This window comes from Cebus imitator, unplaced genomic scaffold (genome assembly GCF_001604975.1).
Source record: "Cebus imitator isolate Cc_AM_T3 unplaced genomic scaffold, Cebus_imitator-1.0 Scaffold335, whole genome shotgun sequence".
Lineage (NCBI taxonomy): Eukaryota > Metazoa > Chordata > Mammalia > Primates > Cebidae > Cebus > Cebus imitator.
The window spans coordinates 900465-916446 of record NW_016107650.1 but is presented as its reverse complement, the minus strand read 5'-3'; the positions used below and the strand labels follow the sequence as shown (position 1 = coordinate 916446).

Genomic DNA, 15982 nt, shown 5'->3' with positions numbered 1-15982 from the left:
CTATTGTCTAATATGGGTCACATCATACATTTACAGGGGGTATGACCAAGAATCAAACACTGTTACTGTACTTATGAAGGTATGACTTCAAGGCCTTGCACAAACATTGCCTCCTCTGAGGCTCCTGAGCAGCACAGGCAGATGTAACCCCTTCCCACACCACTGTTTGTAATGAGTATGGTTCCGTCATGCTGCATTGTTTCTGGTTGGGTTATGGGTCTGTTTCCTCACAGCCTTTAGCTCATGGAGGCGTCGTGCCCATCTTTGTCTTCTGATGCTTCTCCCAGTGTGGCAGCCATGAGGGTGCTTGTTCCCATCAGCACTGATGACAGCGGAGCTGCAGCTGGAGGAACAATCCTGTGTCTTTCTGCCCTCACGAGGTCAGGCAAAGGCAGCAAACCATCTGGTCCACATTATGGGCACTTACTCATATGCCAGGCACCCAGGTGGAGAAGGATGGTGGGGGCAACAGCCACGTCATGCCAACGCATTGTCCATCATTCTTCTTTCCAGTAGATAACCACCACCTGCCACTCTTCAAACCATCTTTCTTTGCATACTTGCATCCCTCATATGACCCTGACTAACGGTAATGGGAGCTCCATCAAACTCAGAATCCTATGTTCTTCTGGTAAATTTTATCATTTTTCCCAGAGGTGAAAACAGGCAGTGGTATTAGTAAGTTCTTTACTTTGAAGGTAATGGTTCCCAGATTGGTTATCTGAGAAGTTTGATTATTTTGGATTCTGGAAACAAAACCAAAGTTCACCACCCTGAGCTAGTCCAAACTAAAAATGTAACTGGAGAAGGTCCAAATTCCACTTGTAAAATCATTTTATTGGTATAAATATACATATGAATAAAATACTTCCAGCCTGTAATGTAAGTGAATATTCGTGAAATGTCTTATAAAGAGTAGTATTTTGATTTTCACAGGTGTCAAAGTATTCTCTCTTAAAATCACACATTAAAAGCTAATATGCAGACAGAAATTAAAGGCCTTCAAAAACATGAATATTCATAAAACCTCATTCCAATCAACTATATACATTAATCTGGGCACATGGTAAAATCAGCCGTGGGCTTTCTCACTGGTTCTCAGCTGTGCTCGTTGATGCAAAGGTCACCAACCAAGCTTTAAATGTACAATTCCACACCAGGAGGGAAGAAGTTTCCCACGGGAGAATGTAAAAACCATACCCAAGATCTAATATATATAATTTATACAAATTATTAGTGTGCTCTGTTAATATAATTACAATGTGCAATTGCATACATCAAGAATAAATTGCTATATGGAGTCCTGTGCGGATTCGACACAGGTACACTCAGCAGTACTCTGTGGTCTGCTGTGGTGTTACTTGTGTGAGTGTGTGTCCAGTTATTTCATTTATCTCCAAAAACTCATCTTGCAGGGCAATCTGTAGCTGCCTCAGAGAAATTCAAGTAGGGCCCATGGGATAATTGCTGGCTTTCATTAAAGGCATATGAAGGAATGTTTAGAAATCAAATGCCAAGGGTTGGAGGAAGACCAAAGAAATGTGCTTTGATTACCAAGAAATGGATTCGTTTCTATACAAAAAAAAAAAAAAAAAAAGAAAGAAAGAAAAACAAAAGGCAGGAGATATGGGTAGGGGGAGAAATAAAGAAAAAAGAAGAAAAAACAAGAGACTAAAGCACCGCGAGAACGCCTCGGAAGAAGAGGTGCTGCCCTTGTTCCTCTCTGATGGCTACCAAAGCACCCCACACAGGAAGCCTTCTGCATGGCTGAGCTTTACACAAAAATAAACTCTTTTTCTGCTTCTTCCCCGGAGTCACTAGATTTGCTGCCTTGATGGCCATCTTTACTGGAGGACCGTTGCTTTTGTTCTTGATACTCTTGGGCCTGCTGGCCCCAGCTCCTCCTTGAAACTGAAATAGAAAGGGAAGTCGCACAGTTTATTGACAAAGTAATACCAATGGCCTGACTGACAATGGGCTAAGATGCAGGAGCCTTGAAGATTTGGGGGAGGGGAGTGGGTCAGGGTGAACTTTCTCAGAAACAAACTGGCTATTATGTTTGGAGACTCTAGACAGAAATGTAAAACAAACCAACAAAGCAGAAACAAAACGAGAAAACACACACAAAAACACAGCCTATGACAGGGCGAACCTCTCACAGATGTGGACAAGAATCTGAGGTGAGGACCCCTCAGGCAAGGATGGTAGGGAAGTGGAGGGGGATGCCAGGAGGGAGGACGGCTCTGAAGCTGTTCCGCCCCTGGTTACCTCCTCAGCCGCAGCTGTACCCTCACACAGCAGAGAGAACAGGGCAGACAGAGCCCTGACGAGAAGCTGGCTGGACAGATATCCCACTAGATGCCTTTTGCAGATGATTTAGGGTTTGTCATTCCTGCTTGTGGGGCAGGATGTCAGCAAAGTCCCCAGAAATCTTTGTCAGACCTTTCTGTGACTCAGAAAACCTTAGTTTCACCCTCTAGGAAATGAATGAAGTCAGTGAAAATGCATTAAATACTGCCTATGACACATTCAACCATTTTGGAATCACCCTCCAGGTAAAATTACCATAATTGTTGCCTGCTCTGATTACACATAAATATGAGGAATCTACTGAGGCTTTACAAAGCAATGATGGGAGAATCATTACTGGAACTGAGCCCCTGTTCTATGTTAGGCGCTCACTGTTTTACTATCGTTATTGCTCACAATTACCTTCTGTAAGGTAGGTTTTGTAAAACTTGAAACCAGGATTTAAACAAGATCTGTCTCTCCAAAGCCCATGTTCTTTCCAACTAGAACATGATGTCACTGCTATGATACCTGGGGAAAAGATTCGAATGCTGTACTCCAGCATAGCTATTAAGGATTATTAAACACTATTCATCTTGTCTATTGTACGGACAGCTCTTGAGCTAAAAATACTAAACCCACACGCTTTGTGCAGCCTGAAGGAAGAGGACAGCTATCTCATCACTCGGAAGTTCAAATGATCCAAACAGGAACGCACTTCATCAGTCCTTTAAAAGCTATAGGATTCATCTGATGCTTCTAATCACTTGATTTTTGCATTCTGCTAAAAAAAAAACAAACAAACAAAAAAAAAAACTCATCTTGCCAGGAGCTGGCTATTAAAATGTTTAACCCGCTGAGGAGTATTTCAGGAAGTGAAAGCTCATTAAACCTAATAGTCAAAATGCAAACCTAATAGAGTACTTCTCTTGCCAATACTGGTATTAGAGCCAGATTCTGGTATTTACACAATAAAAATTTAAATTTTTAGCTAATGAAATTAAATTGAAATGACTCAAAATTCTGAAAAGAAAAAATATTTCAAATCTGATAATAAAGTATGTAATTTCTTAAATTCTGTCTTCTTTGCGTCTAACAGTTTCAGGCAAATTCTCAAATTGGGGGAAGAAAGCAACAAAGAAATATTATCATTGATTTCTACTATTCTTTCTTTTTCTTTTTAGAAACAGGGTGTTGCTCTGTCACCCAAACTGAAGTGCAATTTCTATTTTTAAGCTTGTGTTGGGTAAAAAAAAAAATTAAATGCACTTGTTTGGTCCTTTCAAAGCTGTCAGTAGGCCAGGTTTGGAGAATGAAGGTGAGTAAATGTCTATAAATATTTTGTCCTTTAACAGAAAACCAATTTGATACTAATAGACAGGAATCCTTTAATTACTAAGGATAAAAGAAAGTAGGGAAGATTTATATTATTTTTATCCTGAAAACATTTTGCAATAAACCCAACCTCAAACTAGAGCACATCTTGTGAGATCTGCTGGAAAATAGTTTTTCATTGTTTTAAAACCAAAATAAGTTGTTTATCTCTATCAAATGACTCAAAAACACACTGTAAATTCAAGGGAAGAAATAAATATAATATACTGCTCTTTTGTCTTCAGAGCAAATACATTTGTTCTAATTCTTAGATTTAAAGGATAATCAAACTTTTCATTCTTCCCAATATTTTTGTTTTTTCTTATGTTGTATGAAAAAATATTCTTTCATTCTTCCCAATATTTTTCTTATGTTGTATGACACAACATAAGAATACCGTCTAAAACTGGAAAAATTCAAGTAACCAACAGTGTTCATGTCACAGAAAACTGGGACAACCCTATAGACAAGGGTCATTAGAGCAGGCATGATTAAAATTCAAAGACATCCAACACAGAAATCTTCCTGCAAAAAGTAGGCTGTCCCTCAGTCTCCAACTAAATGTTGATTGTTTTGACTCACTGACACTGGGCTTCCCAATTCTCCAGGACTCAGGGACTGTAGGGGGAAAGATGACATATTCTTTCAAGGGGGCTGTGAAAGAATTTCACTACGGTGGTGACTTTATTTAGAAATTCATTCTAAGTATATTCACCTCCATTGATTAAACTCTACCAATTGTGATTGTGCATGTAATGAGACAGGTAGCAGGATGACATGTTCACAGTCTAGGAGGTAAGCACCATTCAAAGACACAAAAACTAACGACATCAAGGAGCTAAAGTTATGCAATTAATGTGATGAGTCTGAAAGTCAAAGCAGTCTGTCTTTTAGTCTCCAGTCTTATCCCTAAGGGATAAGATCCCTAACGTGAACAACTTTGTAGGGGAACTTCTTTGTTGTTTGTTTCCCAGCCCTAAGGGAACATCTATTTGATTCCATGTAATTAAGATGTTACTATAACTATACTGAAGTAGGTTTAGTCAGGCCTCTATTAAAGGATGGTCTAATAGAATTATGTCTGTTTGAAACTTAAAACTCCAGAATGAATGTATGCATGTATGTAAGCATGCAAGCATTTATGCATTTACCCATTTATAGATACTGAGTGTTGTCCAGGCTGGAATTCACTTGGCTCAGTCATAGCTCACTGTAGCCTCAAACTCCTGGGCTCCAGTGCTCCTCCTATCTTAGCCTCCAGAGCAGGGGAGGCTACAGGTGGACCTCATCACACCCAGCTGATTTTTTATTTTTGTACAGACAGAGTTTCATTTCTTGCCCAGGCTGGTGTCAAATTCCTGGCCTCAAGCCATCCTCCAGTCTCAGCCTCCCAAAGTGCTGGGATTACAGATGTGAACCACTATGCCTGGCTAGAATTTATTTTTTAATATTTATAAGATTTAGACTTTTTACAAATTCAATCAGAGCTCCTCTTAGGCAGCTTGATTTAATGCTTGATTTTAACAGGGTGAAAAAAAAATCCGATTATTCCACAAACACTTTTTCAATGCAAGCATTAAGAGTGCTGCAGCATCTCTAAGCATGTGTCTGCACACATATTTATCACCATTTTACACACTATTAAAGTTAATTGAGTAAATGAACAGGTAATCATTCAACACAAACACTCCATGTATACATACATCCTGTCTATAGTGGCAGTAATTGTTATGGAGAGGCTTGAACATGAAATCTGTCATTCTTGAGGATAATCTGACATTGCATGTATGAGATAATTTTAAAGAATCTGAAATATGCATATAAATGCAGAATTAGAGAATCATGAAAATTTGGTATTTTCTCCATTGTGAGTTCCACTGACATCCATATTTTCCACAAGAAAAACACTATGACCTTAAAATAGCATTCAGTAGTTGGCCCTGATTTTTTATACTTTCTAGCAAGAGCCCAAAATGCCAACCGTTAAATTTATCTTCAAGAACTCACTTAAGGGAAGCAGAACTTGAATCTGGTGGAAAAAGTAGAGCAGAGCACTGGCTTACAGTCTGCAAGTCACAGCCAAGTATTTATTGGCTGCAGCTTGGATTATGGAAGAGACAAGTGACATGGAAAAGGAATCTCAGAATCAGATACCCTGTACAAAAGGAGCCATTACAATGCATTCAAAGCCAAAAGCACTATTTTCTTCAAGAAAATAGGATATACTGTTACAAAAACATAACAACTTATAATCAAATGTAGAGAGGAAATGATATGAAATGAAAAAAAGTGCTTTCAAATATTTTTAGTAAAAGAAATTAAGCATTTTAACTGTCAAATCAGTATAATAGCCACACAATTAAAACATAATATTCATAAAAATATGCAGCATGCTTTGAGAACAGTATTAGAGAATAGCCTCTGTTTGTTTCATGAATACATGATTTACAAAAATCAGAAGGCATTTTGGTGTACACAAAGCTGCTCTTAAAAGACTTAAAAGAAAGTACATGCAATTATTTAATAGAATTGATTTGCTAAATGTCATTCTTTTTAACCAGGAACTATTCAGAAAGCAGACTGCGATGCAGTTCTCAAAGGTGAAGACAGTCAAGTGCTAGGAATCGGCACTAACAAAACATAATTAAAATATTATTCATAAAATCACTTAAACTAAATCTCCTGTAAAAATTACTTCTTAATGCCTGTCATTATTTCAAGAAATCAAAGCAGAAAAGTAAATACAAGATGGTCCTGTTTAATTCCATCATTTGACCAGCCCCTCACAATAAGAATTTTAAGCTCAGCAGGTCATGAACAAATCTGAGACAGATACAGAATTTCTTCTCCTTGCTTTTCTATAATTTGGGTTATCTCTGTGTTTCTCCCCTGTTCACTCTAACACAAAGCCTCACTGGATGATCAGTGGGCACTGGGTGGCAGGTGGCGGGGCGGGCAGGGTGCGCCTCTTTTTGTGTTGTATAAAGTGCTTTTAGTGGCCTCTGGAAGAAGGAACGTTGCATGAGTGGTGCTTTGTTAATAATCAAGTGACATAAATCAATGAAAATAACAGTTCAAATGTAAAGCTCCAGAATCTAAAAACATTTATGTAGCCTTAGCTGTTCTTAACAAATGAGGCAATACAGAGACAGAGATTCTGGCCTAATAAATTCTCAAAAATAACTCGTCAGAAAATAAATGTCTTAGGTGTTTATTTATGTAACTTTCCTAGGACTGAAGACAGAGATTTTTCTGGTAATGTGAGAGAAACTTTCACGTAGACAGGAGTTATTGTAACTATGTGTCTATAAGCAAATCTACTACATAGGAATTTCTGTAAAAGTAAAGGGTCAATTCAACTGGCTTTCTTTAGGGCAGGAGCTACCTGGCCCAAACAGAATGTTTTATCCTTATGTGTCCTATAGACTTTGCTTTACGCTCCGAGTGGTGTCTTTAACCCACCCCACCACCTATCTAGTATATGCTGGAACCCCAGGCAAGTGAGCACACGTGGCTGATCTCGTGGCACTGGCTGAGAAGGCAGGCTCCAAATGTTGTCCCTGGCAGGCAGTTGGTAGATGCTTTTTTGTTTTAAAACCTGTATCAAGAAAAGTTCTCAAAGACAGCAGTTTCTACTTCAGGTATCATAACTCACTGGGCCGTTAAGCTATGAAGTGTTTTATTATCAATAGTAAAGAGTGAAAATTTGAGAATGGTTTATCCCTTTGCAATAAAGAGAAGGTAGTCCTATAATAAGGTCACTCCCATTAGCCTGTATTCTGAAATGCTTTCTTGGGAGGCAGTGAAGGGCAAGCTGTTACAGCCTGAATGCTGGACCACATATAATTCCCAGGAGCCTAAATATACACATCTATTATCCCCATATGGTTTTATAAGAAGAAAAGAGCCTCATTCCAAAAGCAGAAGTCCTTTAAAGATACTAAGATTTTCTTTAAAGGATTTTTGAAGTCATATTTATAAAAAGTTTTATTAACCGGGGAGGAGATGAGTACTTTAGGCACAAAAATGACATTTTTTTTCTCTGAGTCAGCAATACTTGTTCTTAAATTCTCATCACTGGATGGCAAAGCCGATTTGAAATCTGTCTCCTTTTTGTCTCTTGGAATTGTTATCACCTGAACAGAATTTTACAGAATTTACTGCAAGGGCAGATGAAAGACAAAAGTCAGCGAGTAACTCCTAGAAAATGGAATAAATTGTTCCTGAAGGTTGACAAGTTAACTGGTACTTTTTCTTTCTTACTAAGGGTGATAAAGTGGCCACTGAAAGATTATGTGCATGACCCAATGTCTGCATCGAGTCAGTGACTTTTTATTGATCCTTTCCTGAAAGGGTGTAAGATGTTAGGCTAGTATTCTCTAAGGATATAACCTCCGTCATTCTAAAAATCTCTGATCTAACTACAGTTAAAACCTAACAGGAGAGTAAAGCTATAAAGGAAGAGAATAGGAGGTCTAACCCCAATTATAAAAATAAACTTGCATGATCACCAAAATTTGAAAGGACAAGTCACCAGAGTAACTTGATCTTGTTCATAAGAATTTCTAATTTTAGATTTTTAAGTCAATATATATATTTATATTTGCCTCAAATAAAAGGACCATCCTGTTGAGAGTTAGAAAAACCAAAAAAGCAAACAAAACTCTCTTGTATGACTAATCCCTGACCCAGTCCCATGACTGAAGTTACTCAATTAAAGTTTGTTTTTGTTAGTGCCAGTTCATAAGCTTCGGGTCAGTGAGGGATGATAATCGAAGGCTCTAACCATTTGTTGGCTGTGACTTCCTGTGCCCAATTGCATTCACTTCCTCTTCTGCAATGGTGGAGGACAGTTTTGAAGATCTTTTCCCTCTACTGGAAGGCTTGCCACTGTCATGATCTGAATGTCTTTTGTAATAATCTCCTCTTTGCACTACTGAGGAAAAGGGATTTATTTTACCCTTTATATTAGCACATACATCAATGTGTTGACATTAATATTTAAAAATATAAATATTAAAAATTAAATATCAGCTTACCCGCCCCACTTAGGATTCTAGGAACCTACAGTGTTGGTCCTGGGCAGATATATATCATTATCTACAGAATTCAACAGCCAACATTATGGAAATGTCGTGTAAAATGAGGTGAGCTCTGAGTCTGCCCCAAAAAAGTATTAATAAAAAGGCCCCAGTATAACCATTTTGATTCCACAATGGATTAATGAAAATCACATTCACTACAGAATAATCCAGAAGAATCATAACAATTTACCTGTTTCAGAAATTAGTTGGGCACGCTAGTCCAAAGGGAGGCAAAGAACAGGGAAATGAAGTAATGAAATAACCAGCATGAATAATAGATTAGAAAACAGAAAAGAGCACAATAGGGACAGTTTATAAAGAAAAAGAGAGCTCACAAGTGGCTGCCATTTCTGGGCCACCTTAGCAGACAAGCTGATAAATAATGTCAAAATCTTACCACCTCAGACATTTAGTCTATTCCCAGACTTCATGTATATTTTCAGTTCAATTTCAATACCAAATGATAACATCAGGATGATGTCTATGATTGCCTTGTTCTGCATCCTAGATAGGAAAGCGATGGTCTCAACAGCTCAGCCATCCCTACTGCCCGAATGGAAAGAAGGGAGTGTGAGCCATTCCTAAGACTTGCTGCTGGGGGAGGGAGAAGGATGAGGAAGGAAATCAAACATCTACCCCTAAAGCTCTGAAACGTTTAAGGGGCAACACATTCTATTTCTAACTTCCTGAGGAAAGAATACTCGACTTTTTCGGAGCAGCTAAAAGCCTGCACTGGTATCCAGTATCTCCCCAACTCTGTTAACTAGAGAGGCTCCACGCTACATATTTGTACGTGTGAGGCTAGTGGGCTACTCTAGGCCCTGTTTTGATCTCTATAGACAACTAGAAAACATCATTTTCCAGAAATGTTACAACAATGATTTTTGTATTCAACCGTTTGATCTTTTTTCTTCTGTGTTTGCAAATCCTGCAACATTTCAATTGCTTTGGACAAGATGAATGAACATTCCTACTTGGCACTGCCAGCTCTTCCTCACTTTCCTTTTTGTCTCCAATTGACTCTTTTGGGCATTTTCAACGCTTCCTTAAAAGCAGAGATGCAAAGTCAGCAGCTGCAGAAAGGATGGAAAATTAGGGGAGGAATAGGGAGGAACTTGGTGGTGAGAATTGGACTGTCACAGAATACTTGCCATCTCAAGTCACTCTGAGCTGGCACCAACAAAGGTCCTTTCTTTAAACCAAGTCTTCCAAAGGCTTTGATTATTATGCTGAACGCTGTATTCATCTGCCTCATGTCAAATGACTATAGATACCAGCTACCTTTCAAAAGCTTTAGTTTCTGTATTTGACAGAAGTGGTTCAGCAGCTTTGGTTTCAACCCCACCATCTTTTATTTATGGCAAATAGGTGAGTGAAACGTCTACCCACCAAATAAATCTGTAGGATGGAGATGAGAAAGCAGGAAGTGTCATTGCTTTCCTTAGATTTCCAAGCCACAAAGACAGTATTCAGTGACACTTTCTACTAACTTCAACCCAATACTATTACCAATAAAAGAAAACAGGCCAATATAGGAAGAGAACAGAGTCAGAGAGATCAAAGAATTCTAAAGCATTAAATAAATCTAAAATAAAACATAGCAACTCTCAAACCACAATGAGAGCCTTCTGGGTGTAGATAACTGGTGTGGCTCTAGAATTTCTTTATAGGTGGGGCTCACAGATGGCATTTACATTACACATTACATAGGGTAGAACCCAAAAGTCAATAACACATCAGGATGATGTCTATGATTAACTTACTCTGGATAAGACTATTACTTATAAAAGAAATGGCATGTGTGCTGAAGCCACAACCATGCCTCACCTCTGATAATAACTGGTGACAGCTCAATCTGATTTGGGAAGAAAGCATTCTTATTTCAGGATTAGCATGCTGTGCTTCTACCTCAGCAAATTAGAAGGAGCAAATTGGTGCACGGACGCCCTGAGAATGTCCATGTCTGTTATTCTTGCAAAGAAGTTAGACCCTTGGGTTGGGTGTCTTGGCTGTTTTTTTTTTTTCATTTGTCATTAAGTTCCAATGTCATCAATAATGCTGAATCAAGTTTCTGAACTAAGAAACTACTCCATTTCTAAAAGTTAACCCAAGGGATGTTGACTTTAACAAACTCTAAGATATGAGTAAAGTCCAGGATGAATTTCTCGATATTGAAATGCCCCTCACTGGGGGGACCTGACCCAGAGAAAAGAAATCCTTACCTTCCTGTGAAAATGTCCTGGGGCTGGGCTGGGGGCTACTCTGACCATCTCTCTCCTTGTCTGAAGGAACTTTTTTCAGGACAGGTGGAAGAAGGGCAACTTTTGGGCTAGAGGGAGAGTCTGGAATGTCATCTAAGGAGACAGAAACACATGAATCAAACTGTTCCACAAACTGGATTCCAAGAACATACAGCCTGGTAAATCTATATATAAGTAAATCATTAAAAAAATAGAGCACCATAGAATTTCTCTGGCCAAAAATTAATTTTGTGATTTGACTCAGTGAAGTAACATCCACAAACAAAAGGGAAAACAATGAATACTTATAAAAAGTTACTATCTGCACAGACAGGAATCTGTCCTGTAGATCACAAATTTCAACGCGCTGACGTTTGAAAATTAGACTGTAAGTGAACCTCATGTTCCTTCTGACTTAAACACCAAGGCTGTTTGGTTTTCATAAAATAAGTAATATTTACAAGCTACTGTCTTTACCCGTTGTAAAATCCAGTACAACAGCATTTATACGTGTGTGCGCATGTGCGTGCGTGTGTGTATCCATGCACGCATGTATGTATGTAGGTCACTAACAATAATTTGGAATCATGGCCTTTTAGAATCTGGACAAATGAAAAGATTAAAAACTAAAAAGATAACGAAATAGCTAGGACTAAAATTCTAGTCTCTTAACTCAAAAACCAGTACTGTTTCACCCTAACTGAAAGGATTGATCTACCACAAGCTTGTCCAAACCACCCTAACAGGACGGGACAAGGATGTGGCCCAGGATGGCTTTGAATGCAGCCCAACACAAACCTGTAAACTTTCTTAAAACAGCCGGGTGCGGTGGCTCAAGCCTGTAATCCCAGCACTTTGGGAGGCCGAGGCGGGTGGATCACGAGGTCAAGAGATCGAGACCACCCTGGTCAACATGGTGAAACCCCGTCTCTACTAAAAATACAAAAAATTAGCTGGGCATGGGTGCATGCCTGTAATCCCAGCGACTCAGGAGGCTGGGGCAGGAGAATTGCTTGAACCCGGGAGGCGGAGGTTTCGGTGAGCCGAGATCGCGCCATTGCACTCCAGCCTGGGTAACAAGAGCGAAACTCCGTCTCAAAAAAACAAAAAACAAACAAACAAACAAAAAAAAACAAAAAAAAAACTTTCTTAAAACATTACATGATTTTTTTTAAACTAATCATCTGTTAGTATTAGCATATTTGGTGTGTGTCCCAAGACAATTCTCATTCTTCCAAGTTGGCCCAGGGAAGCCAAAAAGCGGACACCCCCGACTACTGGATCTTGCTCCTTCCTCTGCTGTTACCAGCAAGGCAATTCCTAAGCTGCTGTGTGAGTGTCTGTGCACATAGAAGACAACCTACAGCCAAGTTCTCTTCGGTCTTACACTTCCAGTCGCCGACTTGCTTAACCAAATAAGCAGGGATGTGAAAAGACAGGTGAAGATGATGCAGGCCACCTTCACAAACTGTCAGAGCTGTGGTGGAGAGGGAATGCGACGGTGTTTTTGAAAATGGCTGCTACAGTCTCAAGCTCTATAAAAACGTAAATTTCCTAACATCATTCTTGACAGACTAAGAGCTATGAAATAAATGAACACATTCAGTAAATAAACAAAACTTCTAGCAGCAGAACACTGGGGATTCAGCTAGTTTTATATTCAGTATTAGAAAATGGGGAGCTAATATACAGTGGTCCCCCTTTATCCACACTGGATACACTCCAAGACCTCCAGGGGATGCCTGAAGCCAGGGATAGTACTGAATCCTACAGAAGTTGTGTTTTTCCTACACACCTATCATAAAGTTTAATGTATAAATAAGGCACGGTAAGAGATTAACAGTGAAACCCAATAACAGAATAGTTGTAACAATATACTGTAATAAAAGTTATCTGAATGCGGTCTTTCTCTCTCTCAAAGTATTTTACTGTACTGCACCATGAATAAATGAAAACTGAAAAAAGCAAAACCTTGGATAAGAGGGGCCCACTGTACTCTACAGACCAGGTTAGATTCATTTTATAAGAACTATTTCTTAACTGCAGACTAGAGGCACACCTAGCTGATGACAAGGTTAGGAGCAAGCCTCCTTCTGAGTACTTATTTGCTTTCCATTAAAAAATTTTTCTATTTTCTCTGCCTCCATTCTCCCCACTCCTTCTATATGATGACATTTTGTGTGTACCAAGAAATTTTTGGTGTTTTGTTTGCGAAAAAGTTTTGAGTAAAATTAGGAAGTCCTAAGGGGTTTGCTTCAAGGCTTAGTCCCCTGAGGTAAAGCCAGTATAGTCCTTTCTTTGCGGCTTCTCTTTGGAGATGGGTCACTGGTTTTCTCAAGGCATCAATGGGCTACGAAGGCCAGGGAGTATCATCCAGGCTGGCCACTAGGGAAATGAAAAAAATACATGAGGGAATATGGGAAAGACCCACAGTGGGAGAAGTCTGGACACGCAGGATTCTACCTTTATTCTCATTCTACCCAAATCATCTGCACATTGATCAATTATTAGGGTGAGCTGTGCATCCTACTTTACAAAATGCATGTCCATGGGGGAGAGGTCAATAGAAACACAGTTACCATGACAGCTGGTGGAGTCCGAGCATCTGGCGGCTGCACAAACCCAGCAGCTGCATGGCTTGGCAAACTCAGTATCTCTGTGCCTCATATTCCTCACTGGTAAAACAGAGCAGTGATGAGGATGAGGATACTGAGAGCTCATCATAAAGCACTTACAACAGCACCAAGGACACAGCTAAGTGCTCAAAGATTAGCCATGATGGTTGACCATATATTTTTTATCCCTGTTTGCCTTATTTTTGTGGGAGAACAAGGGGAAGAGTTAAAGAACTGATACAAGTTCCATTATATTACCTATCCTACTTTTGTGTATGTTTGAAAATTATTATAATGGAAAGTTAAAAGAAAAAAAAAACCCTAACATGGTCTTTCTTTTAAAAAAAAAAAAAAAAAAAAAAGATAGGGTCTCGTCACTCAGGCTGGGGTGCAGTGGTCTGATCACTGTATTACAGCGTAAACTCCAGGCTCAAGCGATCCTCCCACCTCAGCCTCCCAAGTAGCAGGGACTACAGGTGTGCACTACCACACCTGGCCTTCTTCTGTGCAGGAGAGAATAAGGTGAAGGCCAATCAATTTCTAATCTTTTTAAATTTCTTCAATCATTTGATGCTCTAAACTAACAGTCAGCAAACTTTTTTGTAAAAGGCCCAAGAGTAAATGTTTTACACTCTGCAGACCATGTGACCCTCTTGCAAGTACACCACTCTGCCACCGTAGCCAGCCACAGCCACAGATGACACCAATGCAAATCCTATGGCTGCGTCCAGCAAAACTATTTACAGAAACAGGCCCATTGTTTGCCCAGTCTTGTTTCAACCCCTTGATAGATCACAGAATATGGCATAAAAACTGAAGAGCTTGTGCCTTCCCCATTTGGAGCCTTCATCCTTGAACTGCTGCTTTTCCAAGTGTCTGAACACGCTGGAGACAGAGATTTGAACGCCAAGCCAAGCACTGAGGATGGGTCAACGTGACAAAAGGCTGATTTCCCTGTGTTGCCTACTAACCAGCCTGTACCCTTGAAAGCAAGGACAGTCTCGGAGTCCCCAGCTTTCACACATGGTGGGTCTCAGCCTTGAAGAAAGGAATCCCTCAGCTCTCGTCACTTGCACAGCTTTGCACAGGTTTCTTCTGATCCCTTCCTGCAGATGCTGATGTACCTTGCTCACCAGCAGACCCTGAAACCAGCTGCAGGGTCTGATCCAGCTGGCTCTGGGAAGCCACCCAGTCACAATGCAACTCCCTAACTGCAAGACTCTTACCAGGCCGTGAGGCTGTCCTTGGTTTCTGCGGGATGAGGGGCCGTGCTGCCAGGCTGGGCTTGGGGGACTGCAGGAGGGGCTTCGGGCTGGTAGGTGTGCCAGACAAGCTACGAGACCTGGAGCCTGCTTCCACTCTGGGCTCTGCTTTGGTGCTCTTTTCTGGTGTTCCCAAACCAAAGCGGTTCTCTGGAAGACCTGGGTGCAGTTTCGGCACTAAGATGAAAAAGGACACTATAAAAAATCAAAGCTCAAAGCAGCCAATAACTTGAAGCTAGAAGTCTGGTACAAACTGCTATAATCATTTGCCATCGTTTCTCATCACAGATATTTTAAGACAGAGTATGCAGTTGTAGCATGTTTTTAAAACCAAAACATCTGAAGGAAGTGTAACAGTCTTTGTAGAAAAGGAATAAACTTTTTGGTTCTTTTCTGATCACCCCTGACTATTCTGGAGATGACAAACTTTCACACTTAATAGCGTACAGTGCCGTAATCACACACAAGGAAAGCAGTGGTTCTTCCTGCATTTGAAGCGTCCAGGTCTTTCTCAGACCTGGCACAGGTACAGGCATAACCAAATGTAAGTGCCTTGGTTCTGGACAACAAGCAATTAGGGCTCTGGCTGTAGGTTCTGAGTGAGGAGGGTGATGCTGTTGGCTGCAATCTCATGTTTAGTGAGAACAGCTCCAGAAATGTCATCTCATTCCCCACCTCCATCCACGCTGCTGCCTTAATTTAACAAGACAACTAGCAAAAATAAGCCCATGAAATGGGATTTATCATCCAACTCTTACTGCACAAAGATACTGTAGCTAAGCATAGGAATCTCAAATAGCAAAATGAGGATTCTATCACATAATTAATACATGACACTCCAGTTTTCATCTAAGATATTTTCTTATTCTATTAGACCTAAAAAGTTAGAGGAACAAGGGATATTGGATTTCATGCACATTCAAGCTGCAAGGGAAGCATATTGTTCATACCAAGCAAGATAGCCACCCACCTTCCATATATCACGCACGGCTTATCCTTAAATACATCAGGCATGATCCTGTGTGCCGCTCCCACCCCCAACTTTGCCAAAATGCTCGAAGTTAAAGAGTTTGCAATGAAAAAGCAGAATTTTCTCCCTTTGGGAAATCAAAAAGTGC

At 39.9% G+C, this 15982-nt stretch overlaps 1 protein-coding gene across 11 annotated transcripts in view; it reads right to left on the bottom strand.

Annotated features, from left to right (window-relative positions):
* Window positions 1–816: 816 nt before the first annotated feature.
* CARMIL1 (capping protein regulator and myosin 1 linker 1) overlaps window positions 817–15982 on the bottom strand; it is a 351508-nt gene continuing 336342 nt past the window's right edge. For 5 of the 11 annotated variants that reach the window (XM_017505212.2, XM_037730171.1, XM_017505213.2 and 2 more), the window contains 4 exons: window positions 14829–15041; window positions 10970–11101; window positions 8450–8599; window positions 817–1911 (listed from right to left, as the gene is read on the bottom strand). In XM_017505212.2, the coding sequence (XP_017360701.1) occupies window positions 1775–1911; window positions 8450–8599; window positions 10970–11101; window positions 14829–15041 (632 nt within the window). In that variant the 3' untranslated portion in view covers window positions 817–1774. Of the gene's footprint in view, window positions 1912–8449; window positions 8600–8937; window positions 8963–10969; window positions 11102–14828; window positions 15042–15982 lie in introns of those variants that run through there. The other 6 variants (XM_037730173.1, XM_017505215.2, XM_037730170.1 and 3 more) reach the window with 5 other exon arrangements.